At 38.1% G+C, this 27,954-nt stretch overlaps 3 protein-coding genes across 4 annotated transcripts in view; 2 read left to right on the top strand and 1 right to left on the bottom strand.

The window, feature by feature from the left end:
* LOC113230733 (peptidylprolyl isomerase domain and WD repeat-containing protein 1) overlaps positions 1–12,788 on the bottom strand; it is a 38,034-nt gene extending 25,246 nt beyond the window's left edge. Inside the window, exons 1-7 of one of the 2 annotated variants that reach the window (XM_026464806.1) lie at positions 12,671–12,788; positions 12,354–12,514; positions 11,577–11,715; positions 10,659–10,746; positions 3,968–4,295; positions 2,773–2,891; positions 693–885 (exon numbers count right to left, since the gene is read on the bottom strand). In XM_026464806.1, coding sequence (XP_026320591.1) covers positions 693–885; positions 2,773–2,891; positions 3,968–4,295; positions 10,659–10,746; positions 11,577–11,715; positions 12,354–12,514; positions 12,671–12,788 — 1,146 coding nt within the window. The remainder of the gene's footprint in view (positions 1–692; positions 886–2,772; positions 2,892–3,967; positions 4,296–10,658; positions 10,747–11,576; positions 11,716–12,353; positions 12,515–12,670) is intronic. The other variant, XM_026464807.1, reaches the window with a different exon arrangement.
* A 537-nt stretch (positions 12,789–13,325) lies between these two features.
* LOC113230736 (CCHC-type zinc finger protein CG3800) lies at positions 13,326–17,844 on the top strand. The gene is made up of 3 exons (XM_026464810.1): positions 13,326–13,470; positions 16,377–16,557; positions 17,157–17,844. The coding sequence occupies exons 2-3, from the start codon at positions 16,379–16,381 to the stop codon at positions 17,407–17,409; spliced, it is 432 nt and encodes a 143-aa protein (XP_026320595.1). The 5' UTR covers positions 13,326–13,470; positions 16,377–16,378; the 3' UTR covers positions 17,410–17,844.
* An 883-nt stretch (positions 17,845–18,727) lies between these two features.
* The window catches only part of LOC113230803, a 51,851-nt gene continuing 42,624 nt past the window's right edge, over positions 18,728–27,954 (top strand). Inside the window, exons 1-5 of the mRNA XM_026464892.1 lie at positions 18,728–18,908; positions 19,266–19,725; positions 22,009–22,189; positions 24,335–24,506; positions 26,098–26,210. Of these exons, the coding sequence (XP_026320677.1) occupies positions 19,289–19,725; positions 22,009–22,189; positions 24,335–24,506; positions 26,098–26,210 (903 nt within the window). The 5' untranslated portion in view covers positions 18,728–18,908; positions 19,266–19,288. The remainder of the gene's footprint in view (positions 18,909–19,265; positions 19,726–22,008; positions 22,190–24,334; positions 24,507–26,097; positions 26,211–27,954) is intronic.

The following is a 27,954-nucleotide window of genomic DNA, read 5'->3' as shown; positions in this document are numbered from 1 at the left end:
TTCCAAATATATGAGATGACTTTATACTATTGAAGTTAACAAAACGATAGCGCGTTTCAGAGTACAACTAATTGACTATGAAAACGCAACGAAATGTTACTTTAAGAATATACTCTAGAATTTAGAATATTAATCTGAATAGAAAACTACTTCTTTTTTTTGTTTAAGAATATATTTTCTTAAAATACACCTAAGAAATTTTGAATTCATTTAAGATTATTTAAATTTGATGTAAGAGGTAAAAATTTCTTGATGTAAGTAATGTCCAATTAATTGATTAGAAATGAAATAAAATCTTGAAGTGAACGTATTTGTCTCAAATTTCGAATAAAGTTAAGAGTAAAATTGTATTAGAAAAAGATAAGCAGTACTTTTGTAATGACAATATTTTATTACTTTTAATAAATATTTTTTCAGAATTAGCAAATGTTTTGAGAAATTGCTCTTTCTAATTAGCAGAAATCCTTTTTTTCTGTGTAAAAGAAGGTTTTATTATTATATTGTAATATAAAGTATAAGCCGTTCCAAGACAACATTCACTTTACAAATTTAAATAATTGTAATTTTTGTGAGCATCTGCAAATATTCTCTAGCGCCGCCATTACGGTGCGCGAGTCTTCGGGTATAAATGACAGCTGTCAATTGAGTGTAAGGGTTTAGAACATTCTATATTCAAACAAAATACAACGTACCTGAAACAGCGCGAGATTCAACGGCCGCAAGTTCTCCGGCTTGCCCAGCATAGTGACGCATTTATTAGTGACCAGGTTGACCACCTTCACGCCCAACATCGTCGCGTACAGTATGAAGTACCCACTCATGTCGAATATTATGTTTGCTAAGTGCACGTAGTCCGATTTCTCAAGATCTCGTTCTGTTGCCATCCTGTGACAGTCAAAGGGTGTCTTAGAGTGTCACCACTCTTTAAAAACTTTTAGGTCCATGTAATAGACCGACTATGCCCAAGAACGGTTTTCCTTTAAATCGCTTACACTTTGGAGAAAGATTCAGAGTCAGCATTCTGACCACTGGAGGTTTCAACGAGGTGAATTCAAAGCGCCTTAGCATTGAGCTTCCCCTGCGACCCCCAAGAACCCAGGGTATTTGTAAAGATCTTCCCTTGACCAGAATTAAGATTGTTGTTATAGATTGTAGGTGGCAAACATATTCAATTAAATCGTGAATGCACTAAAGCGTAAACTCACAAACATTTTATTGAATAATTTATGACTCTAGTAAAGCAGACTATTGGTTTACTCTGCTTCATGCAAGTGTTTGTTGTGGTTTTTATCGTGTTATTGGATGTTACACCACCATAATATTCAATTATTTTTTTGTTAAATTACTCCACTAGTTTCTTATAATTATTAATACAAAGATGTTCGAACTGCTTGGGTTCGAACCAACGTCTTCTAGCAAACCGAACCAGCGGACCTCACGAATGTTTCTCTGTGATTGTTTGTCGTATCTGGTTTTTAACGACTTTTTTAGTCGTAGCGCCATCTATGAAAAATCTATGAAAGTATTTCACCCAGTTAGGCTTTACAGCTACCAGACCTGGCTAGAGATGTCGCTATTCACCGTAGTTAAATGTTTTATTGAATGTCATACATTTTTTTTTTGTTTTTATCTAAAGGAGAGTGACATACATTCTCGTTACTTTTTTATTCCCTGCTTTGGTCAATTATGTACTGCATTTTTTTACATGGCACTATTAAGGCCGGCGCAGACTGACGTCGCGGCACGGCACGGCATGCCGCGGCATGTCGAAGCGCGTCGCGGCATGCCGAAGCGCGTTGCGGCATGCCGCGGCACATCGTGGCGTCCCGCAGCAAGGCCAGCCACTAATTTTCAACTAGTTTTGTCTCAAACCTTATTTCAATTAGTTTAATTGTCATAATTCTTTGACCGACGTGACTTGCGGGACGTATGTGGAATGAAACGGCATGCTACGATGTACCGCGGCATACCGCGGCGTCCTGCGGCATGCCACGACGTGCCGCGGTATAATTGTTTCGAAATAAAGTAATATGAATTCTAACCTCGATGAAATAAGGATAAAAATAACTTGATCAAAAATAAAATCCTTTGCCGTGCCATGCCATGCCATGCCGCGACGTCACTCTGCGCCGGCCTTTACAATTACTTTGAAATCCAACTTCGACTTCCTAGGTCAGTAGTTTCGTCCTACGATGCAGTAAAACCATTTCCGGAAAAAAGTAATTAAATAATATTTGGTAGTTTTAACGACTCTATGTCGCACCTTGTAGCTATATCTACATATACATGTATCTATTATATGTGGATCACCTTAATTCAAACATTGATAATAATATATTAGACAACATCATCATACGTTGCTCTGATCCCAAACTACATAAGTAAAGCACTTGTGTTATGGAAAACGGAAACAAAGACGGTACCACAAACACCCAGACTGTATAGAAGTGGCAATACAGAAAAGTTAGATTTTCTACATTGACGGGCCAGGGATCGAACCCGGGAAAAACGCAAGCCAGTCGACCACGGAGGCCGTCATGTTTTGAGTCGTGTTTTTTTATAAATTGTTTTGAAGCTATAGATTTTTTACGTACTCACGTAAGTCGAATTTTTGCTTGCGACATGTTTCCGTCGAGTCACCGCCGCGGAATCTCATGATTAAGGACTACGAATTGGTTCGAAACATGTCCAGCAAAAATTCGACTTAAATATGTCTCAGGGTGGTTTTCTATTTAAAATAAACAAATTATTGTTGAACGTGCAGAAAGTTACCTTCTGCCAAACTCCATGTTGGGCAGCTGCTGCGTCTGGTGCTGGAGCTCTTGGAAGCGCTGGAGGCTCTCGTCCAGCACTTTGCGCAGCTTGCCTGACACGAAATTGAACACACGCACCTATTATACCGACAAACACTACACGTTATATTAACACTGCATACATTTAACATAAAGTTATGACAAATTATGCAGCGGATGATTAAGCAGCCTGGAATGAACTGATGGACTTTCAAGACTCATCAACAGTTAAAAGTAATACCTTAATATAATAGGACTAAGTAGGGCAATTCGATAACGTCCTGGAGACGGGTAACCCTTGCCTGGTGAGAGGCGCGCGAGGCTTTTTAGTTTCTTGACACTTTTAAAGAATTATTTGGGAAGCAATAGAAAAATATCCGAAAAAGTCAAATAACCGGGTAACCGGAAATTAAAAACCGAAGAAATCGGTTTTCAAAATCACTCGGTTTTTGCATGCCCTAATGCTCAGGCCACGCAGGGTTCATATGAACTCGTACATTACAAAAATTACCGCGCCCGGAACGCTTCCGCGGCCGCCTCCGTGTGGCCTGAGCATAAGTGCACCGCGAGATTATGCGAATGTGTGCACAAGACGCGCACCGGGCGTGCACACACACAAGCCGCGCTGTTACATTTGTATGGAGTTATCCTACATGTCGTATTATACTATGGTATTACTGTGACAAAATACACACTTTAATTACAGCAGAAGATTAGAAGTGTACATGAAGAGGGTGATGCGAATGAAGGGAAGAGAAAGTGTTCAGGATGGAGCACGAAAGTCTCTGCCTAACCCGTGAAAGACGCCCGTGATATTATGTTTAATAACAATCAGATAACCACACTAATTACCTAATCTTAAAGTAATCTTTCTGTGGCATCCAGAACGCCCAGACCAGAGGGTTCACCGACCAAAATCCGTCCTTTCGGACCTATGATGCGAATGAAGCTTCATACTTGGCATTGTATTTTAACTTGGTCGAGTGTTACTTATTTGACAAGAGTTTTTTAGGACAGATGTCGGGCGGACAACGGCAGTAAACCCTGAATCAATTTAGAAAAGTTCATTTCGTCAATTGATCGAGAATCAAACCCGACACCTGGTATACGCCCACCAAACGTATGTAAGTAAGATTGAAAATAATACAAAAACAAGACAACGAGAGACAACATACCTTTCTATCCAAACTGATAGACGCCATCTTTTTTCCATCAGGCGAGAACGCCAGGGCCGTAGGGTAAGTTTTGTTCTTAACAAAATCAAAGAGATCTGTATCTAACTTTGACTCAAATGTCACGTTCTTGGGAAACTGGTACTCGTACTTTGGCCCGGTCCAGTATTCGACGATGCCAGCTTTATCGACAGAGACGGCCACGTCGAAAATAGGATTGTATTTGATTGTTGCCACTGTGCTTTGATGTAGGGTTTCGAATGTATGCAACGGAGTTCCTGATGCTTGTGTACCGTCAAATATGTGTATCTTGTTGCTGTCTTTTTCTGACCTGTAGAAAATTATTTATCATCATGATCACTGTCATCGGGTCTCTTATAAGGATAGGGTTTTGTTCCATAGTCTGTCACGATGCTCATTAGGGATTTTAGGTTTTCAACAAGCATGTTTCATTTCGGTTTTGTCCATCATCATTGAGGTGCATTGCTGCTTAACATTCATACGTAATTAAAACGTCACAAAAGTCATAGTTCAATGGTACTAAGAGTAAGGGGTATCAGCAAATAGATCCTGACGATAACGGACAGGATGAATACAGCAGTTTAACTGCCTCCGTGGCCGAACGGTTACCATGTCGGACTGCCACGCAGAAGTCCCAGGTTCGATTCCCGGGTCGGGAGAAATATTTGTATGTCCTACATTTATTTATCTCGTGAGTTTGGGTGTCATTTCTGGTTGTTTATGTGTGTGTCCATGGCACCCGCGACACAGGGTTTTCCTAGTGCGGGGCTATGTTTAGTGTATGCGTTATTATATTATTATTATAGTGTGTAAAACCTCAATCTGTGATTAACTTATCGAACAAAACATTAGATCAGTCTGCTCATTCTGTTTAGCAAAAGGGTTTGAATTTCGCTGTCTCCTCGTCGTGTTCCATACGAAGAAATTATTTGTAACGTTGAGGATTGTCTAGTTAAAAATAACATAAGAAAGGAAGATTTGGCGGCAATACGCCAAAACGTTTCGTCAATATTGCGTTCAAATAAAAGCCCAGACCGAATCTTACTCGAGATGAATATAACGCGCTGAAGACGTTCCGCGAAGATCCTGAAGTAGTCATCCTCCGTGCAGATAAAGGTAACGCGACGGTGGTCATGAATAAGTCAGATTATAACAGCAAAATAGCTGACTTACTATCGGATGAAAGCACGTATAAAAAGATGAAAAAATATCCTACCACCAAGATATTAAAAACAACAACTAACTAATATATGAGTAATAAATGTAAGTGAGTTTGTACCCTGCTGCGTAAAACCTCCAAAACTGTATGGGTTACCAAAAATACATAAGGCTGACACCCCATTCCGTTCCATAGTTGGCCAGATTGACACACCAACCTACAAACTGGCACAACACATGGCAAAGCTACTGTCACCATTGAGAGGAAACACATCTGAAAGATTCGTACCATTTCATCAGTGGAATCAAAGATCTACGGTTAACTGATGATGACACCATGGTCAGTTTTGATGTTCAGTCGCTGTGTTCACCAACCAGTAAAAGACTGCATTGAAATTGTACGTAGAAAGCTAAGGGAACATAATATGTCCATTGAATATGCAGAATTATTAGAACACTGCCTAACATCAGGCTATCTATTGTGGAATGATTATCACTAATATCAGGTTTCTTATCAACAACAACCAACAACCGTTCCGAAATATCGGGAAAATAAAAAGAAGTCATACCGTGGTAAGAAACCTGATATTAGTGATAATTATTTAGTGAATAACCACGAAAGTCTTAAAATCTATATATCTATTGTGGAGTAATGAATTCTACCTACAAATCGACGGCATAGCGATGGGCTCTCCGGTATCTCCCGTTGTTGCCGATATTTTCATGGAAGACTTCGAGGAGAGAGTTTTACCCATGGCCCCGGCTAGACCGAAGATTTTCAAACGGTACGTTGATGATACTTTCACAATATTACCTAAAGATAGCATACATTATCGAGTTCTTAGGTTTTCGCGATTGTTACACATAGGAAATGAAACTATTTTTCCGGCTTTAAATCGCGTATATTTGTTTTTACAAACAAACCGACGTTTCGGGCCCTTTACAGGTCCCATGGTCACGGTTACGGTACTATGAGTACAAGAACTTCGTAATTCACTCCAGGGCATTACCCAGCTGTAATGTAGGTATATGTAAAATCTTTTGTGCAAGGAGTCGGAATAAAACCTCTCAGCTGTGAACTTGTATTTGATTTGTTCCTGACTATCCTGGTAAGGGGTTCCTGAGGCAAGGATATTACAGTGGCGACGAGATAGATAATTATTTACGCGTGTGATAAAGTGAATTATAGAATGTCGATCGGTAAACTGAGTGAGTTTGACGTTAAAGCCGTCATGGTCATCTTACGTGGCTCGTCTCGACATGGACTTTAAGGTCAATACGGTCAAGAAGATGAAGCTGTTCATATTAATAGCGTCCATGGGTGATGAGGCGTATGAACTGTTGGTAAATTTAGCTAGCCCAAAGAAACCGTCCGAATTATCGTTCGAAACAGTCCACAAAATATTACGCAGTCATTTACAACCCCCACCTTCGGCGCTAGCGAAATGATACCATCCATTTAGAGAAAGGAGACAGTTAACAGGCGAAAATATTGCAAGATTCGTGACTGAACTAAAAAGGTTATCTAGAAATTGCAAATTCGGCGACAAATTGAACGAGAATTTGAGAGATCAATTTGTACGCGGACTAAGTAGTGACGTCACAAGACAACAGTTATTCGCGGAAAGTGATGAGGTTAGTTTTATGAAAGCAGTATCCGTATCAAGTTCATTAGAGGCGGCGGAGAGGGACTGGCAGTCGAGGGATCAGGAGCTGTCGCGAGTGGTGGCGAGTCGTGGCGAGTCGGGCGCAGTGCACCGGGACGAGTGGAGCGCAACGTGAAATGGCGGCGGCGGCGGCCCGAGCAGTGTAACAGCGGACTATCGCTCGGTGCACGGACGCACTAGCGGGGATTACGCATGTGGAGCTTGTGGCGCACATAATCATAGTGTGGCTAATTGTCGTTATCACGAGTTCGTATGCAGCAAGTGCCAACAAACAGGGCACTTACGGCGAGTGTGCCCGGGGTGGCGCGCACAGCCTTTGGCCCAGCCAGGGCAGAGAGGTCGGGAGCAGCGTCGCGGAGGGGTGAAAGCGGGACAGAGGCGCTTCCACTTTGGTGACGTCGGCTGCGAATCGGGCGAGGAGGACGACGGAAGTTTCGTGGAGGAACTCCACCACCTAAGCTACAAGGACTGCCTTGTGGCACACTTACTGAAGTGTGCCAATCTACATAGAAGATAAAATTATTAAAATGGAAATAGATTCAGGTACGGCCATTTCTTGTGTGAGCAAAACAATGCATGAAAGTAATTTTCAGCATTTACAGTTAGAAAGGGACACTACCGTTTTAAAATTTTATAATGGATCTAAAATTAAAACGTTAGGCATTATTAGGCCAACGGTTCATTACGGGGAGCATCAAAAGATTTTAGAATTGTTCATAATAGAACGTAGTACGACATCATTATTAGGCAGACAATAGCTAACCGAGTCACAGATAAAAATACCACAGTTTAGTGTTAATTTTATTAGTAATCAATCAATAGATAAAGAAATTTGTAAAATGCTCAACAGGTATGAAGAACTGTTCAACGGTGGGTGGGCCGGTACTCGGGCGGTAAAGCGACACTGCGGATATGCGATGTCGGAAGAAAGAGCCGGTGTTTCATCGCTAGAGGCCGCTGCCGTACGCGCTGCGGGAGCACGTTGACGCGGAGCTGGACGGCATGCTGCGCGCCGGCGTCATCGAGCCCGTCGACTGCTCCGACTGGGCCTCGCCACTCGTCCCCATCAACAAGCCAGACGGTACGCTTAGGATTTGCGCGGACTATAAGGCGACTATGAACCCGGTCTTACAATTCGATCGTTACCCGTTACGGAAGACAGAGGATGTATTAGTGGGGTTAAATGGCAACCGGTATTTTAGTAAGCTCGATTTATCCCAGGCTTATAATCAAATAGAACTGGATACTTCAAAAAAATACACAGTTATTAACACACATCGTGGCCTTTTCGGCTATAATAGGTTAATTTACGGTCTTGCTTCAAGCGTGGGTATTTTCCAACGTGTTATGACTAACTTATTAAGCAATATTCCCAATACGCAAGTATTTTTAGGCGATGTTATTGTAGGAGGGAAAACTGAGGGGGAGCATTTGCTAGCTTTAGAAGCTGTTTTGAAACGGTTGCTAGAAAACGGTTTAAAGTTAAAAAAAAATAAATGTGTTTTTCTCGCTGAAGAAATCGCATACCTAGGTTACGTAGTATCGAGAAAAGGTATCAAAGCGGTCGAAAATAGAAGCAATTTTAAAGATTCCGCGACCTCAGAATATCAGTGAATTACGTCCGTTTATAGGCATGGTCAATTTTTTCCCTAAATTTATTAAAAAATTTAGCCCAATGTTAGTGCCCCTGTATAGATTACTGCGCAAAGTAGTAGAGTGGTTTTGGAGTAGGGAGTGCGAACTAACATTCAACAAAGTAAAACGTCAGCTGACCGACACCGACGTGTTGGCACATTGGCACATTACGATCCAAACAAACCCTTGATAGTGACATGCGACGCAAGCGCACGGGGGGTCGGCGGGGTACTAGCGCAGCCGGACGCGCGCGGGGAGCGGCCCGTCGCTTATGCATCGCGAACTCTGAGTGAAAATACTCTCAGGGCCGTATTCTAGAACTCTACTCAATGCAAGTCAGGATTTGAGTATGGTTTAAAGCACTCGAAATCAGACTCAAGTCCCTGCCATTAGAGTCGTATTTCCAGTGCTTGTGTTGCCAGTGCAATCCTGGCTTGAGCATTGAATAGCGTTCTAGAATACGACTCTCAGACTCATCGCGAGGCTCTCGCTAATATTTTTTATATGAAAAAATTTGATCAGTATGTATATGGCCGCAACTTGTTTTAAGAACAGACAATAAGCCGTTGGTTTATATTTTTGGACCAAATACGATGACAGCTAGTCGTATGCAGCCCTGGGCAGTAATTTTATCAGCACGTTAAAACCAACGAAAATTGTGCTGATGGGTTATCTAGGTCACCAATGAAGTCTGAAACGGTGGCCAGGGACTCTATACCGGAACAGACATTTTTACAAGAGCCAAACATTAAAAGATTTATTGAGTAGGGTTCTGAGCTACATACGTGACGGTTGGCCTACGCAATGCGAATTTTCAGGGTTACAATCGTACTTTAATAGAAAGTTAGAACTGTATGAGGAATTACGTTGCATAATGTGGGGACAAAGGGTGGTGATTCCGGAAAGCTGTAGGGCTAAGGTGTTGGAAGTGATCCATGAACCTCACAAGAGTATCGTGAAGTCGAAAGCAACAGCGCGCAGCTATGAGTGGTGGGCCGGTATCGATGAGGCAGTGGAGGCACCGTGCCGCACGTGCGCCATATGCGCGGCGCACGCGGACCAGCCTTTGTTTGGCCGTAGCCACTGCGACCTTGGTCTAGGGTACATCTAGACTTTTTAGGGCCCATTCACTAGTTTAGAATTTCAAACATTCTTAAAGGAAGACGGGATTGAACATGTGTTTACGGCCCCCTATCACCCTTCGTCTAACGTGGCGGCTGAAAAGGCGATTAAGACGTTGAAAAAGGTAATAAAGAAAGCAACACCAGAAGGTGAAAGTGTAAATAGGTCCTTAGATACGTTTTTACTTTATTACCGCAATACCGAACATTCATCTACCGGAGAGAGTCCCGCTAGGTTGCTATTAGGCATCTACGCACGCGGCTGGATGCTTTGAAACCGGACAGGGAGGCCTAAGTACGACAGGCCCAGCGGCGCCAGACCGAGGCGGCAGGAGGTGCAGAGAGGAGTTTGGAGGTCGGGGAGGAGGTATGGTATCGTCAGTACCTAAAAGGGGAAAAGTGGTCACCAGGTACGGTTAGAGGTACGTTAGGACGAAGTAACTTTAAGGTGCTGGACGAAAATGGAAAGCAAATTCACAGGCACATTGATCAATTGAGGAATAGGTCACGAAATTCACTAATACATCCGCGGGAATCGGAGGAACAGCCTCCCGGTAGTGTAGAGGAGGTTTCAGTTTCAAAAGCTGGTGTGTGGAATGGGAGCCCGTCGGAGAGCCCGAGGGCTTCGGTGTCGCCGGCTGCAATGGCCGGAGGCGAGGTAGATAGACACTTTCGTGGCACCGCGATCCGATGACTCACCGATACAGCCCATGTACCGCCCCAGCGTCGCCCGGTTCGCAAGTGTCGTTTAAATGCGGAAATTAGATATAAGTTTTGATTATTAAAGTTTAATACTATCCGCTCATAATCTATCTAAGTGTTACCTAGTTACTAAGAATTTATCATAGTAATTTTGTATGTATAAGTTTGTCTTTCAGTCAGTCTTTTGTGCAAGGAGTCGGAATAAAACCTCTTAGCTGTGAACTTGTATTTGATTTGTTCCTGACTATCCTGGTAACGGGCTTCCTGAGGCAAGGATATTACACCAACTCACCCAGAATAGAACCAATATACAAAATTAACAAATCAATCTCAAGTACAGTATCTATATTATGATCAAACTAAATAATATTAAACGGAGTAAGAACTTACACTGCCAAAGCTGATATCGGATCTCCAGCAGAATGGACCCATTCAGTGCAATAAGGCTCAAACTCCAATGTTATCATGTTTATCATATCTGAAAATAATGTATTTAATATTTTACTGGTCAGGTTTATACTCCACCATCAATATGGAATTTAAGACAATTTGATATCTTTCTAAAATATTAGTAGATAGATAAAAAAATCTGAGATATATCAGGTGTGCAGAAATGACGAATCATACACCAATGCAATGTTATCTCATGATTCTTTTAATAAACGTCACTTAACACCTAAGGTACAATTTAATTTAGATCACTATTAAGTCTGAATTAATCTAGTGCAAGGTCTTTGTTAATTGGAGGTATCATTGAAGATGTCTGTGATAGAAGTCTATTGGTACAAGAGAGCTTGCGAAGCAGTTTGCTGATACCGTTGTAACATAAGCCTTAATGCATCAATTCAGCACCTATTTCCTTTACTTCTATGAAAAGAAAACACAGATTTGTATGAATTAAATTACACTAGTTTATATAGAAGATAAACTAAACTGAGCCAAAGTTATGAGAGTGTAACTTTGCACATGCAATAATAGGTGCAAGCGAGAAAGGTGGATTTTCTCGTCTTCTTTGTTAAGAGCATAAGTTGTGCTAATGATTTAAGATAAAAAACTAATAAAAAGTGAGTAGTGTGTATTCTATAATAAAAATGTAGTAAAATAAAAATGGCAGGCGATTGTTCATGAAATTAGCTTGCGTGAACAATCGCCTGTAATTGTTTTTTGGAAATTGTTTCAGTCATGGTCTGTGATTCCAGCGTTTTTGTTGCGTTATTTTTGTGATTAAGTTATTAGCGGAGTATTTAATACAACAATATGTCCTTAATTTAAACTACAGACTGTTTTCTTTTAAAATATTATATTTACCAAAATTGACAACATCAAAAACTTTGACAGCTTTCTCTGATGAGGCTGTGCATAGTAAGGTTCCTGTGCTGTTGGCAGCCATGTGGCAAATTGGTGCCAAGTGACAACGAAAATGCTTCACAAATTCAATGCCTTCTTCCTGAAAAGGGTCAAATATTATTTCAAATACTTATAATAATACTATAATACAAAAAGTTTGTAACTAAAAAAGTTTGCCACTGTTAATTTCAACAAACAGATTAGTGACAAAACTAAAACAGAGATTCACACCTGGAATTTCTACAGACTTCTTTAAAAGTATATGTAATTATATTTTTATGATTTCAAGTGACAGTATGAACTAGTTGTGCATCATATGGTAAGGGACATGTCTACCTATAATAGCTACCTACCTACTCAGAGCTTCAATTACAAAGACCTGAGGAGCACTGCCTGCCCCATGAACATGAGACGGGAAGTTGACAAACCTCATGTACTTGAAGTTTCACCAGCCCCTTAGCCTTCAAAACCAGAATGCAGAAGTGTCTTGGTGAAAGAAATACATACAGTGGCAATATTTCCCTGGATGGACTTTTTCACAAGGTGCTCTACTGCAAAGGTATGTATTAAGCTTTAGGTGTATGGTGTAACAAACTGGTGTCTGGGACTCCTACTAGCATACTCCACACGTAAAACAGTCGTTTTATATTATATTTATTAGTCGTTCTAGATAAAATCCATGTTTTTAATTGTGATTAGAAGCAAATGCTCGCTTGCAAGTATTTTGTGACCACCCACCTGTTTCTTCCAGAATTTTAAGTGCCCGTCTTGACTAGCAGTTATTACAAAATCTGTCTTTGTCATCACAACGAACGTGACCACATCTCGGTGCATATAGCTGCGTTCATACGTCTCTGACAAAGGCAGATTCTCCATGTATAAGGATTCGAACTCAAGAACTGAAAAACCATTACACAACATTCGAGTATAATAATGTAATGACTGGAACATTTACAATACTTAAAACAGCAATAAAATTATTAAATATTAAGAAAGCTAAACCGAAGGACTAATCGTTGTTATTGTCTCAGTTTAACAAGAAAATAACAACAAACCTTTCCGTTTCTTGGTTTTAGGTTTCGCCGCTTCTGAAGGCATAGGTCCAATCCAACCCTCTCCTTCATCCGCATCTTCGGTACTTTCTGTTTCGAAGGGCCTCTTATCGCTCGACATTTTAACTAACAACTTCCACTGTAGAATTAATAAATAAATTGTTCGAAAAATCATCAACAAAAAATAACCTCAAACTTGACCATACCATAAACATTACGCATATTTTTTTAACTGTTTATTTATCGGCTTTGATCTTAGGCAGTTGAAAAAAAAAAATACAGTCAAGACTTTTATCGTCATTGATCATGTCAGTCAGCCCACAGAATAATTGTGTCAGCCCCATAAAAACCAATGCCTCAAGAAAACACGAATGTAGTTTTCTTTTATTTAACTTGACAGACATTGCTACATAACAAAATGCAGCTCTACAATAATAATTTGCTATCAAGTTATAAAAAAAGTCATGTCGTTGGATAATTGATTGTAAATAGTCATCTCTGTCATACATATGTATGCTAAATATGTATGCTAGATAGAGATAGACAAATTGAAATCGACAGAGGCATGAAGTTCCACGGCTGACGACTGTCAAAAAGGAAACGCGCAGTTTTCTCATGTCACGAAAGTTTTTTGTTTGTCTATGATCAAAATGTCTTTTACGAATTCGTAGTGACGGTGGCTGGCTTCCCTGCGAACCAAGCGTCGTAAATTACAGCTAATTTGTAATAATCATCTAAATTTTGATCGGAAAACGATCAAAATAATAGTGACTTAAGTGCTCAACAACTTTCACTAGTAATCGGTAAGTGTAAAGTGAGATATCGATTGTGAAAACGCGCGCTACCGGTACTTCTACACGTGGTTTTGCTGGCTATACCGCGCACGTATGTTGTACTCTGTGTTTTCATATAATCGTTGGTAAATGTGGCCACGACGCATATTCCTCAAGTGTATTTCTGTGGATCCTTTGTAGTTTTCATTAACAGCTCTGTGTTTAGGTTGTTTATTGAACGTGGTCACTTTTGACAAACCAACTAGTTTGTTACTGACATACATAGCCCGAGGTAAATTATTGTGGAATGTCGCTTTCGAGTTTTCATTGTAAAATAAAGATCTTGTCAACATCTTACATATTCGATATTTTCGTTTGAATTTAGAAAATATTAGGTAATTTTAGGTATTTTACGTGTGGCATGTAGGTAACTTTTTCTTTTCCTGTCGTACTACCTACTTAACGTATGACGCATCTTCGTACGACGAACTTGCGTGGTACACTGTAGATACGTACATACTAATACTGTTGAGGAGAAACTGTTCAGATACCTACATAATGTGCTCCCAGTTCTGCATTGCTGTACTTGCTAACCTACAAAATTATTCATTAACACTAACAACAAAGATCTTAGGTCAATATATTACTTTTCCGCTGTTAAAGTTACGTATAGGAACTGAATAATCAGAATTATGACTAAGAAACAAGTAAAAACAGGGATTAATTACCTGTATAATCGATTTGATTGTTATAACATTCACCAATACTAGAAATTAAATTGCACAATTTACTCCAATAAGTTTCTTGTATACAAAAAACTCACATTGAATGTGTAATGTGCTATCTCAATAAGTAAGTGTTAATCCATCTAGAGCCATTTAAAACATATTATAAATGCTACTTGTTTTTCTTGTAAATTACAAATATTTTATTTTAATGATAAATTCACATAGTGGCAATCTGCATAAATCCAAAATATAAAATGTTTAATATTAAATTAAATCGTATTTGTGGGATTTAGATGAGTTTGCATTATAATAGTTCACCTGACTCATTACCTATACGGGTTAACCACTCAAAGATCAAGTACTTGTGTAAAATCCTTGTGTTTGTAAAACTCTTACGAACTTTAAACTCATAGAATGAATAATGAGAATTCATTAAATTTGCCCAAAATTCATTCAGAACAGATAGGTTTCTGAAATACACAGTAAGGCCTACGCCACCAAATCGAGAGACAAGTTATTTTTTGTTGTAACTAATGTTATTTTTAAATATTTTGGAAAAATAATAAAAGATATACAATTATTTTTAACTTTAATCTTCTCATAGTTAGTTTTTGATAGCGTATACATTGGTTCTCGAAATTAACGGTCCCAATATTAAGCATTTACAATGACATACAAAACAATTACCTTTACAGTTATTGCGTTACTTATTAATGTAAGGACGTGTTTTTCTGCACAACTCTTTCATCTTAACTATACAGAGACAGTTAAACTTCAATCTGATTGCCCTACTAACCCACAACCATCATTTCACTATTACATTTTAGAAAGTGCACTATAAATTTAAAAAAAAATGATGACAACAATGGCACGACCTGCTTGAATTTATCAAATTTTTGTATGATTGTTTTATAATAATAATTTTCAAGTATAAAATTTTCATAAAAAATATTTATTTATTATCACTATTATCAGTGTGATTTAATTGTATATTCTGTATATTATCTAAAGTATTTTGGTATGTATTTGTAGATTTTGTATTTGAAGTGTTATCTAAACAGTTTGCAACAAAATTCAGCCTTTAATTGCTGCTATAAAGCAATTGTGTTCACTTGGATGTTTATTAGCAGCATGTTTCCAGCTTAATCTTTTCAGCTCTCTTATTGCCTGTGAAATACATACCACAATTTTTCCACCACCGTTGATCTCTATTTATATAATGCACATATAAGATGTATGTAGTGAATACAATTTGTACAATGTTTAGCATTGATGAATTGTTTGTTGCCACATAACTTTCATCTTAACAATACCATTGTAGATGTGAAACAAAATTATATACATGCTCAATAAATTAAACTCGTAGCTAGACTTATTATTGAGAGGTTTGATTCTTTGTCCTGTCTAGGTTCAATTCTATTTATGACCTTTAATTATGAATGTTCAGTTACAATATGTATAACCAATGGTAAATGAATGTGTAAAATAACTGGACCCAACAGCGGGATGTAAACTTTTAGTCTTAGATACAATCATTCCATATAATAGTATAAACTTTTGTAATATTTATAAATTCATTCAACCACTATAAACTATTTTCACAGTCCCTTGTAATGAGTTAAGATTCAGTTTCTCATTGAATTATACTAATGGGAGTTGAACAGGACCTCAGTGATACTTCAATTGTTTTGCATCATTTGCCTCCCCTCTAAGATGCTTTTGTCATCTCTATTGTGTCGTGTGTCGCGAACCAATTGATAACAATCATTTGTAATTTGCAATGATCTTGGCGCACGCCTTATGGACGCCAGAGTCGTATCAGCGAAATTTTAAATGTACAGTAAATAAGAAAATTGTGGTTATTTTTGTTTCTGTTATCGGCTTATCACAGATAATTATTAGAGCAAAGGATGTGGTCACAGGGCAATGACCAGTAAATGATTTTTCATATGTAAATGTCAAGAGGCAAGGTCGGGATACTTGCTATGTTGCACAATAATTTTTCGTTAATTCTTAATGCTGTATATTATTTTAATCTTAATTGTAAATATTACTCATCGTAATCTCAATGACAGTATCTTAACGTGACCTTTTCACTTCTCTAACACACTAGTGCTACGATCCGTATATTGCTTGCTGTCACTATCAATTATGACAACAAGTTTCTGTTGACCAACAATAAGTTAAAGCTATGTTTTGTTGTTACAGCAATGAGTTCAAGCGTATGCTACAAGTGCAACCGTACCGGGCACTTCGCTCGCGAGTGCACGCAGGGAGGTGGCGCTGTCCGCGACTCTGGTTTCAACCGCCAACGCGAGAAGTGCTTCAAGTGCAACCGCACTGGCCACTTTGCGCGCGACTGCAAGGAGGAAGCTGACCGGTGCTACAGGTCTTCATTCTCACTTCAATGTCTTATTAATAAATGTATAACAAAACAAAACCAGAATACAGTCCGTTGTCGAACCATAGACCTCATTGTGATAACTTCGCCAGGGCGTCATAAGTTCAAAAACATGCATTAGTTTATTGTCGTAGATTTTTACCTTGACCTCAACGTCAGTTTCTAGATAGATAGATAGACTTGTACATAATTTGCCTTTAAAGATGTTTGTTATCTCACAATGGCAATCTGTTTTAGAACAAGTTATGTACAATTAATGCTAGGTACAAATTTAAAGTACTACCTCATACACTTTTGTACACCTGTAATGGTGGCTAATGAATCATTTTGCTATTCTTTTTAGGTCCTTGTAGATGTTTGACCCTGGCCAATATGAATTGATCAGTGCGTCGCGTCGACTTGTCGAACGAGTTGAACCATCTGCCGTCGTCAGTCACGTTTGGGTGAACTTGATCGTGACCCCTTTGCATGCGTTTGTGAAAAGTCACCGACCTCTCGTGCTAGATTAATAAGAACCATTTTCGACCATGACTGGTATAAATGTGGCGATCTTTTTTTTTTCACGCGTGATTTGTTCGCATTTTCAGATGTAACGGCACGGGACACATAGCGCGCGAGTGTGCGCAAAGCCCGGACGAGCCGTCTTGCTACAACTGCAACAAGACTGGGCACATCGCGCGAAACTGCCCCGAAGGCGGGCGCGACTCTAACCAGACCTGCTACAACTGCAACAAGGCCGGCCACATCTCACGCAACTGTCCCGACGGCACTAAGACCTGCTACGTGTGCGGGAAGCCCGGACACATCTCGCGCGACTGCGAGGAGTCGGAGCGGAACTAACACATACTGACCCGCACCACAACTATCAATAAACTATGTATATTATGATGCCACGCAAGGACGATAAGCAAAGGACGTGACACGCGACCCGATCGCACACGATGAAATTAATGCAACGGAATTTTAAACAGATGCAGCAACGGTATTCTTGTGACTGAAGAGTATGATTTTAAAATGTTGACTTGTATATAGGTCTACCGCCCGCAGGCGGCGGCGCTCGCAGAGATAGGTTAATGTTTGTTCTCACAAGTGAACGAGTTATTGTGTTTTTAAATCATTTAATAATCGTGATTGAACTATTGAGGAAGTAGCGTTACAGTTTTTAGCATTACAGAGTATATATTTAATATATTTTGTACAGATTTTTTTGTCAAAAGATAAATTGGATGCTGGCGTATGTACTTGAGTTTTCACTGAGAAGAAGAGGCCCCGGCCGGAGGAACCTAACCCCTAATGGACTCTCTTGTTATCTTGTTATACAGCTGAAGATTGAAGGCGGTAGTTATGTGATCCAATATTTTCACACCTGTACCCATTATTCTTGTGATTATTATTTGATCAATTCCTTTGTTTATGAGATCCTGCTAACTTGTGGAGAATTCAGTGGTTAATTAGAATATCATCAATCCAAATATTTTTTATTTTGTTATCCCTGACAATGTGCGTATTATACACGTAAATGTAAACTTATCAGCTTGCAGTGGGAGATAAATAAATAATCTTGCCTTATTCTTTTACGTTTTCATATTGCCCCATGAACAAAGAAAACGTGCAGACATTCAGTCTCCCAAATTTATTTCTCTTAATACCACCAAATCTCTCGTTCAACATTCTTGCAAAAAGAACAACAGGGTGAACCTTGAGGTCACGCATATTTTGTGTCCGTAACTTGCATCTTTAAAAATAATTGTCTAGACGCGTGGACTTGTACTGTGCCCTTTTGTTGTTTATGTAGAGAAAACAAACGTATGAACTTGAGCCTCTTTATTGATTAAAAAAAGAAAACAATTACACTACACTGATATTAGTTCGTATTTCGCGAGCAAGTATCAAAACGCACTAATTCGGTAAATTCAAACATAACCGCCAAAGGCGTCATCTTGTTTTTTTAACCGGAAGTCAAATTAAACTTTTTTTTTTGCCATTTCTTTCGCTCTAACGCACTGTTCATAGTACTTCTCTTTTTGACATTAACATATTTTCGTGTGGAACGCGCATAATCCTACGACCACAGATAATTAATATTCAGTTTACGGTTTTATGCTAGCCGGGCGTGGTGCGGCTGCGCCGAGCATTTGTATGAAGTGAGTAATGAGACTGTGTTAACGTATTGTTTATTTCATTGAATTATCTTTTTTTCAATGAATATCCACGATTAAATTAGTTTATTGTGATTATTTAATATAGCTTTAGTATTTAAGTGCAGTGTTAGTGCAAATGACAGCGTAATACTTGTAGTAAAATACAAAGCCAGTAGCTTCCATGGGCGTTAACTTCAGGTTAAGTAATTTGTTGTTTTATTAAATTAATAACAGGGCTAGTAAAGGATTGTGGTTATTCATTATCAATTTGATTTTACTTTCTTGCTCTTGACTTTAAATTTATTCAGTAATTTGGTGGTTGTGTATTCAATTTCGAGTTATTTTTATTGTTTACTACGATCGCCTTAGGTCATTCGAAATGAATGTAAAACCTTTGTTTTTTTTATTCAGCACGTAAATTGGCACGTTACATTAAACATTCGTTACTAACCAACAGCTTTCTTAAAAAAGAAAAAATACTAACATAAATTACAAACGGTTATCTCATACAACGTATCGAGTGTACCTCTATTTAACTGAGCACTTTTGTTACAGGAAGCTAACACTAGACTGAAACTATGAATCTCATATTGCCTATAAGTCTGGCAATACTGCATTTATGTACATCCCAGGAGTATGACACACCTACCTACAACCCTGACCAGCCTAGTCCAACAAATGATTACTACAACCCAAGTTCTAGCAATCCCAAATACGATAATCCTTACGACTCCAATAGAAGATACCAAAACCGCAATCAACTCAATCTACCAGATCAAAACCAATATGATCTGAATAGGAACTCATATGAGCCAAATAAAAACCCATATGATTCAAATAGAAACCCATATGTTCCCAACCAGGGTCAGTTTGAAAATCGAAATGATTTGAATTACAATCAGAATCAGTATAACAGTGATGTCACTCCAAAATCAAGTTGGGATAGTGGAAGGATTTTTGGAAATACCTACAATAATGCCCCAGTGGAGCATAACACTCTTATAATAAATGAAGCGTGAGTATTTTTATTTTGAAAACTTCATCTCTATTATTATAGGTCATTAACCCAATGGAACAGACAAAAAATGTAAAATGCTTTCTTAAGTGAATTCACTCAGAGAATGGTGGAACAGATTGATTCTATTTAATTTTCGTTCAGGGTGCTTAATGTACATGTTAGATGACATTCAGTCAAGAGATTAGTCCACCCATTTGGCACCACCGGCAGTGATGACTTAATAATTAATAATTCTTTTGCAAGCCACTCACTCACCTTGCCTAGACTTGGCCATTGACTCATTCAAAGAGCTTTATGAATATTATTATAGTGGTCACAATGCAAGGGGCCCAATTTGACAGCTAAGGAAGACAATAGTTTGTAACTTTGAATGCAGTCAATGATAACGGTACCTTGGAACACATTTTTTTCAATTGTCCTAATATTGCTGTTCTACTTTATAACTTACTTTCTCCAAAATTCCCCCGCCCCATTAACATAAACAACCTCTTAACTTTAGTGTTCTCCCCCCATATTGTTACTCTATGTAAATTTATCCACTTAAATAACATATATTTATAAATATTGTTTTGCTGTTTTGTTTTACATTCTCAACTGAGTACTCCCGTAGACCAACTTACCAACACCGGTTAATGTCCTATTAGAGCTTAGCGAAAATTTTTTTTTTGTTTCGTTTTTTTTCTTTCAACTGTGACATTGGCAAAATCATCAGTTCTCATATTGATTGAGTCATAAAAATAAAAAGTGAAGTGAAGTGAACAAATAAGTATTAACTTTTTGGGTTTTAAACAAAATATATTAATTGTAGTCAAGCACAATACAAATATGATGAAACATTTATTATTTCAAGTATTATTTTCACACAAATTTATTTGTTAGTCCAAAACGTCTTAAAAACAGTTACATCCACAATCAAATTTTTTTAAAGTATTGTAACCAATTAATTGCCAAATTTCACCAAGTCAATTTAATTTCACTTAAAAAAGATTGAAATTGTGATCTTGACAGAGATTTTATATGATACATTGATAATATGATTGTAAACCAAATAATTAAACATACTAGCTTAACTGATGCCTTTGACCAATGGCATGATCAGCGTTTAATAAACTCTAAAACATTTAAATCAAACTGTGTACTCATTTTCAATGGTTTTTTATACTTTAACTTGTACTTGTAAGTACTGTTCCTAAAAATAAGTTGAAGAAAAAATATCAACTCTTAATAGGATGTACCTATTCTGGAATGTAATTCAACCATATGAAAAGTAAAGAATATCCGTTTTTTCAAACCAACCAACGTTTCGGGCCCTTTACAGGTCCCATGGTGACGGCCCTTAACAGGTCACATGTCACCATCGGCCTGAAACGTTGGTATGTTTGAAAAAACAAACACACGCGATTTAGATACGAAAAAATAGTTTCATTTCCTATTAACAAAGATACTGATACTTCTTACATAATACGATGAAAACTTTGTGCGCCGCAAGGCGTATCACAGAGATTCAAAATTCATTCTTGTAACGCCTTTATAACCTGTATACCATAGAGAAATAAATGATTTGGTTTCACTTTAAACAATTTGATTCCATTAAAGTAAATTTTCGCCACGCCCGATTTTATTATATACCGGTCAAATTCGTCTGTGGCGGTGGCGGCCGCCGAACGATGATGAATTTTGTCACTACACAAAATAAGTTGGAAGCTTGATTCTGACCATAACTGGTAATAAAAAATGTGCCACACTGATGGTCTCAAACTAGGAATTTGGCTGTCTGGCAGGGCATATAATAGCCGTGGCCGCAAGCAGAGGCGGTGGATTCGAATCCGCGCTTGTACATCGAGTTTTTCGGAATTCATGTGCTAAATTTAAATTGGAATTTGACGATATTTATGGAGAAGGAAAACATCATTATGAAATCTGCACGTCGGAAAAGGTTCACAACCTTCGGAAAACGTGTGATGTCACCAACCCCCATTGAGCGAGCGTGGCGGACTATCGCCTAAACCCTCGTCAGAGAGGAGACCCGTGCCCAGCAGTGGGACGTATAAATGGGTTGATGATGATTATGCCAGGGCACTACTTAGAGCACCCAAATCAGAAACAATTTTAAAAAAGTTCATTTCCTAAATTGGTCCTACTGGGAATCGAATTCCGGACCTCCGTAACCAGCACCCGCAATGTGAGTTTTTGGGCCTTAGAGGTCGTGAAACAGTTATACCTTTAAACAACAGTTATTTTCGTAAAGAACTCTATAGTAATTGTTTATAAATTTTTCAGCACATATTTCATAGTAGCTTCGCGCATGGTACGCCCTGGCCAGATCTACAAAATATCAGCCAACATCCTGCGCGCGCGGCTGCAAATGACTATCCGCGCGTCCATCTCGTGCAATGGCGTTGAGATCGCCGACGTGATCGAGAGAGTCAAAGAGGGCGTTCCTGAGATTTTGAACATGAGGGTAATTTCACTATTGCTTAGTTATTTATTTATTTAGGTACTTTATAAAATATAAATCTTTTCTTAAAACCCCCACTTGCCAGCACACCAACGCTCTGCCAATCTTCGTATTATTCCTTCGTTCACGCTAACTCACACCCCTTCACAACACATTCAATCACCCGCATACATAATATTTATGCACGTATACACAAACATAATCCACTATCAGCACCAGCCTACTATAGTATAATTATCAAGAACACAAGACATTTATTTGCTGAAAAATGTAGTTAATGTTGCAGGTCATAAAGTATACTATATTACATCGTACAATTCACCATGATTTCACCATAAACTTGGCATTCGAATATTGTACACCATTCTTTTTTCATTTTTGATGTAGCATATATTAATGTTAAATTAATATAATAGCATAAACAAACAAGAACAATTGGAATTTAACCAGAAAATAGGAAATAAAAAAATATAAGTTACAATAATTAAATTTTATGTTTTTCTTCTTCTTTTGAATGCTATGGCTCCATCGAAACAAAGGATGATTTAATTTTATGTTATCAAGTAAAAAAGCATCAGTGCGTTTTGACGCATTATGTCAGAAACGCAAAATGCCAAACAGGCAGAATGTCAGATTCGCAGAATGCCAGATTCGCAGAATGCCAGATACGCAAAATGCCTGATGTCACAGCCAGGAACAAGCCTTCCTCCTGTGCTTCCCTCTGAATTTAGAACAAAAAATTTTTTTTAAAGTTGGGAGTTTTTTTGGTATTTTTTTATGTTATGTATGATAGATATGACAGATTAGATAATGAAATATTAGAAATATTGAATGGCTCCAAGATTGTTTTCTGGTGAGTATAAGGGAGTTAAAGGTAATAAACATTTTAAAACAGTCACACTGCAAAAAAAGTGGTTGTAATTTAAAAAAAAATGTTTTCTGTAAAAAAATGTGAGATTTTTCGGCCAAATGGAAACTTTCACCGAATTTCACGTGGCTGAAATTTAGAATAAATATGTTTCTGTTAATCTCTCACATCCTATTTTACAATTTAATACATTCTATAAGTTTCATAGTAATAATGTCTAAATGATAGAAGAAAATATCTCGTTTTTTTTTCAGAAGAAATATTTATTTTTTTGTTCGTTTTTTGAGTTCATGTTTAATGAGTACATTTATGTTTTTTTTATTTTCAATAAATTATATTTTATTCAAGTATTAATTTCACTTAATTGCTAATTAGTGCACTTACAAACATAGTCTCATTGTCCTACATACAGGACATAGTTAAAAATCTTGTTTTCCCGAACAAATATTTTTTTCAAATATTTTCCCATATTTTCTAAAATATTAACAACAATTCCTGAAAGTTTCTAAAACAAAATCTCTAAGTAGGCAGGTTTAAGTTAGTAATACCTAATTGCAGCTGTAAAGTTAACAAGTTTCTTTATGATATAAAGATCAGTTATTTGCTAGTTAGAGGAAACTACATTTTGTTTTTAACACATTATAAAAACTTCGAACTTCGAACCTCGCTTCATTATCATTATTTAGCCGAATGACGTCGACTACTGGACATGAGTTCGTGCGTTAGGAGGAGGAAGACCTGGCCATGATACCTGGCATTTTGCTAATCTGACATTCTGCCAATCTGGCATTTTACGAATCTGGCATTTTGCGAATCTGGCATTCTGTGAATCAGACATTCTGCCTGTTTGGTATTTTGCGTTTCTGGCATAATGCGTTAAAACGCAATATTGTAGTAGTATTGAGTAACAAACAAATAATACAATTTCATTTTATATTGTCTACAATTTAATTCTTTAACAGCATCCGATAATTTATTAAGTAATTTGGGCTCTAATAAGAGCATCGTTCTACTGTAAAATTCCAAGTTAGGGCGTTGTTTGGGCCGTATTTCTATTTTATTCCTTGTGTTTCTAGTTTTGACTATATTAAAGTTTCTTAGATTTTGTTTGACATAAACACGAGTCTCGTAAATATACATCGACGGTAGGGTTAGTATCTTCAGTTTCCTAAAGTTGTATCGTTGGTATGTATTGTTCATGATGTCATGTACTTCCTATATTATGGTAAGAAAATAAACAATATTATTATTGTTTTTACATGACCACTTTTGGACTACAGGTACCCGCGACTTCAGTCCCTGGCGACTACAAGCTGCGAGTGGAAGGACTGTACCTGGACGACCCGTTCGGCGGCCGCGCTTTCGTCAACGAGACACAGCTGTCATTCTCGCGACGCTTTATGACCATCTTCATTCAAATGGACAAACCTGTTTATATGCAGAGTCAAACTGGTAAGAATGATATCCCTTAGGCCCGGCGCCCTCTGTGGGGACGGAAGGCAAGGGATTTGTTGGTGACGAGTAGTAACATGCCTCGTAGTAAGTAGCAGTAGAGCTCCTTATGAAAGAGTTCGTGCAGGGAAGTACTGCCGCCTTACCTATTTCTGCCGCCAAGAAATAGTGTAAGCATTACTGCATTGCTGTTTTGAAGGGTACGAGTGCTGGTGAAATTACAGGCACATAATTTTTTTTTATTCAAACGTAAGTGCGCAATTGACCTTCATCTCACCTGATGGAAAGTGACGATGAGGTCGAAGATGGAGCATGCACACCTAAATAATTGAAAAGGTCCAAGTTATAACGTTCAGGGAACAAGTCTGCAGGCAGGGAATTCCACTCCATAGCCGTTCGCCTTATAAATGTGGAAGCGTAACGCTTTGTGCGAATCTTTGGAATATCCTCAACATACCCGTCCCGGAATCCAAGCCTACGTCTAGTCACACCTCGGACACTCCATACAACAGTCGAAAATTATTTACTTACTACTACTACATAAAGCAAGGCGCTATCTGCACACGCGCAAATGTGTGCGTGAAGTGGCAGGGTTGCCCATCACTTTCACTATTACGTTACGTGGTCAGAGCGGCAACATAGCAAAAATTCTAACGCGAATCTGTTATCTGTGATTCTATTAATAGAATCCTAATAATTATACAATTCACTAACTAGAGTAATATTGAACATTTATTTCAAAAATATATTATTAGCACTTAAAATGTTATATTTCGGACATGTACTTTTAAGTAAGGTAACCGAGGTATTTGAAATTGCTTGTCCAAGTTTAGTTAATAATTAGATATATTCATTACCTACGTAATATTTATCGGCAATACGAATAGAAAATTCGCGAAGTCATGGCGTCTCATTATATTGATATAATAAATCTGTATTTTTTATACATACATATCTAGGAGTAAATAAATGAAGAAAACAATAGCCGAATGAGTCTCAGACATAGGTTTTTTTAATTACTTCGTTTCATCTTTCGGAAAATGATGATAATCAGCCTTACACAGCATAATTCACGACCATTATATTAACGTTATTTTATATTAACGTAGAAGTTTCGTAATGAAGAAATGAAAACTATATTCAAGTATCAAGGGCGTCTTCGCGCGAAAACGGCTCGCCGGCAGCCTTGTTGTCGTTCAGTCAATGTGACCGGCAATGTGCAGGGCGTGGTGCGGTATCTAAAACTAGGGAGGGGCGGAGAGTGTCCGTTCTCTTTTTCTTTATTCTCTGGTCTAGTCCCCCGATGATGGGAAGGCGGAATTAAATTGCGTGTAATTACATCGCACTCTCCGTGATATATCCTGTAAAATACCGATAAGCGGGCAACTTTACGGCGGTGTTCAAGGCTCTGCAGCTTCGTCTCTACTAATTCCGAGTCGCCTCTTGTCAATTGAATCCAAGGTCTAATGGTATGTAGCAGAGCCATCCCAAAGGTGGCAGCAGTAATCCATACACGACCGGACTTGTGCTTGATACAGCTAAAGCAACTCATGATAAACAAATATAACTCATAAATCATCTATTGTTACAGTGCGTTTTCGTGTGATTCCTATCAACACGGAGTTGAAAGCGTTCGGTCGCGCCATCGACGTTTTCGTGTTGGACCCCAACCGGCGTATTATGAAGAGATGGCTCTCCAGACAGGTAAGTACATTCTGAAATCGTGCATTCTTTCATAAAACACTAAATTTTATTTCTAGCACTATTATTACTCAGCAATAAAATGATAAAGCATGATAGATATCGGGTATGTGACGTATTAATTGCAATACCCCAAGAATCGTAGTATTATGCTCATTTTTAGACCTTTCTTCAATCAGGTTTCTAAATTATCAAGGTATTCCTTTTCTTGCTTCCTTCTTCTTCTTCGTCTTTTAAATGCTATGGTTCCATCGAAATAAACGATGATTTCGCGAATGTCGTAAAATGACTATGTGCGGTAGTTTTGTAAAAATATTACTTTTACTTTATAATGTTAGAACCCCATCGATACCATATCGGTAAACCCGCCAATGCCAAGTTGAGGAACGCACGCGTTTGTAACTCAAAGATGAAATTTTTTGACTCGTTTTTTATAATGAGGAAACTTATAATACCGTAATAATGAAATTTGGAAATGGGTTTAGAAAGATGGAGAAAGAGTGAAAAAAGGATCAAGCGATATAAATAAACAGTTAATATAAATATAGGAGAAACATTATATATCTATGTAATGATAATAATAGTATCTAAGTAATAATATAATATTTTTTAAACTTAATTTATTTACACACTTCTTCTTTTAAATGTTATGATGATTTCACCAATGTCAAGTTGAGGAACAAACGTTTTAATAATTTACACACAAAATTTTTTATTAAAACAAACAAATTTAAATTAATGGCAAAAACTTAACAGCGACACAGTGATAGCTAGCAGATTCGCCGATCTCATTTTCGTCTTTGTTCTACAAAATAGTTACAACACAGTATAAATATACACACATCAAAAGTGTCTAGGGATCAAGTGAATATTTTTGAAATAAAAATTATTTAAGCAATATTTACCAAATCCAGTCTTCCAGGACGACTTCTTACTTTAATGCTTATGTTTTATTTAACCGCTTACCCCTATATTTAATTAAAATAAACTAAAATTGATGTTTTTGCAAATTGTGGGAAAAAACTCAAATTAACGGCGTCAATTAAATGACAAAAAAATGGCGAAAATGATGATTTTGCTCATTTTTATTGTAAAGATAAGAAAATTAATAATCTGTATTTCCACCATTAACACGAATCACACAATTACAGCGATTTGGCATGCTTAAGATGAGTTCATCAAAATCACTTTGAGGAATGGCCGCCTATGTGTTTTGTAACAAGTCAAAATATTGTTTGTAGAGTATGTACGGTATGCATACTCGGCACAGCTCTTCTTTCTTACCGGCCCATATCATTATTGTTCCCCCACCATATGGATGAACTTCCTGACAATATCTCAAACGTTCATGACGTCCAGATGTTCTCCAAACTCGAGTACGTCTTGTATCCGGTCTCATACCGAAGCGGGATTAATCCGAAAAGCACACATAGCGCCAGTCTTCTTCCTCCCAGTTTCTGTGTTTGCGAGCCCAACGTAAACGGGTCCTGCGATTGCAGGGTGCAATAGGTGGAACTCTGAGCGGCCTTCGGGATCGCAGACCCACTTCACGTAAACGATTTCGGATTGTTTGATCGCTTATTAGCAAGCCTGAGGAGCTGTGGAGCCTCGTAACCAACATCATGGCGGTCATGGTACGATTCCGTCGAGCAGTATTTTGGATATACCGGTCCTGTCTGCGAGTCGTGATGCGAGATCGTCCTCCATGTCGCTCGGCCACGCTGCCCGTCATGCGATAGCGCGTCCA

This window comes from Hyposmocoma kahamanoa, unplaced genomic scaffold, assembly GCF_003589595.1.
Source record: "Hyposmocoma kahamanoa isolate Upper Pololo Valley unplaced genomic scaffold, ASM358959v1 64, whole genome shotgun sequence".
NCBI lineage: Eukaryota > Metazoa > Arthropoda > Insecta > Lepidoptera > Cosmopterigidae > Hyposmocoma > Hyposmocoma kahamanoa.
This window is presented reverse-complemented; position numbering and strand designations above follow the sequence as displayed.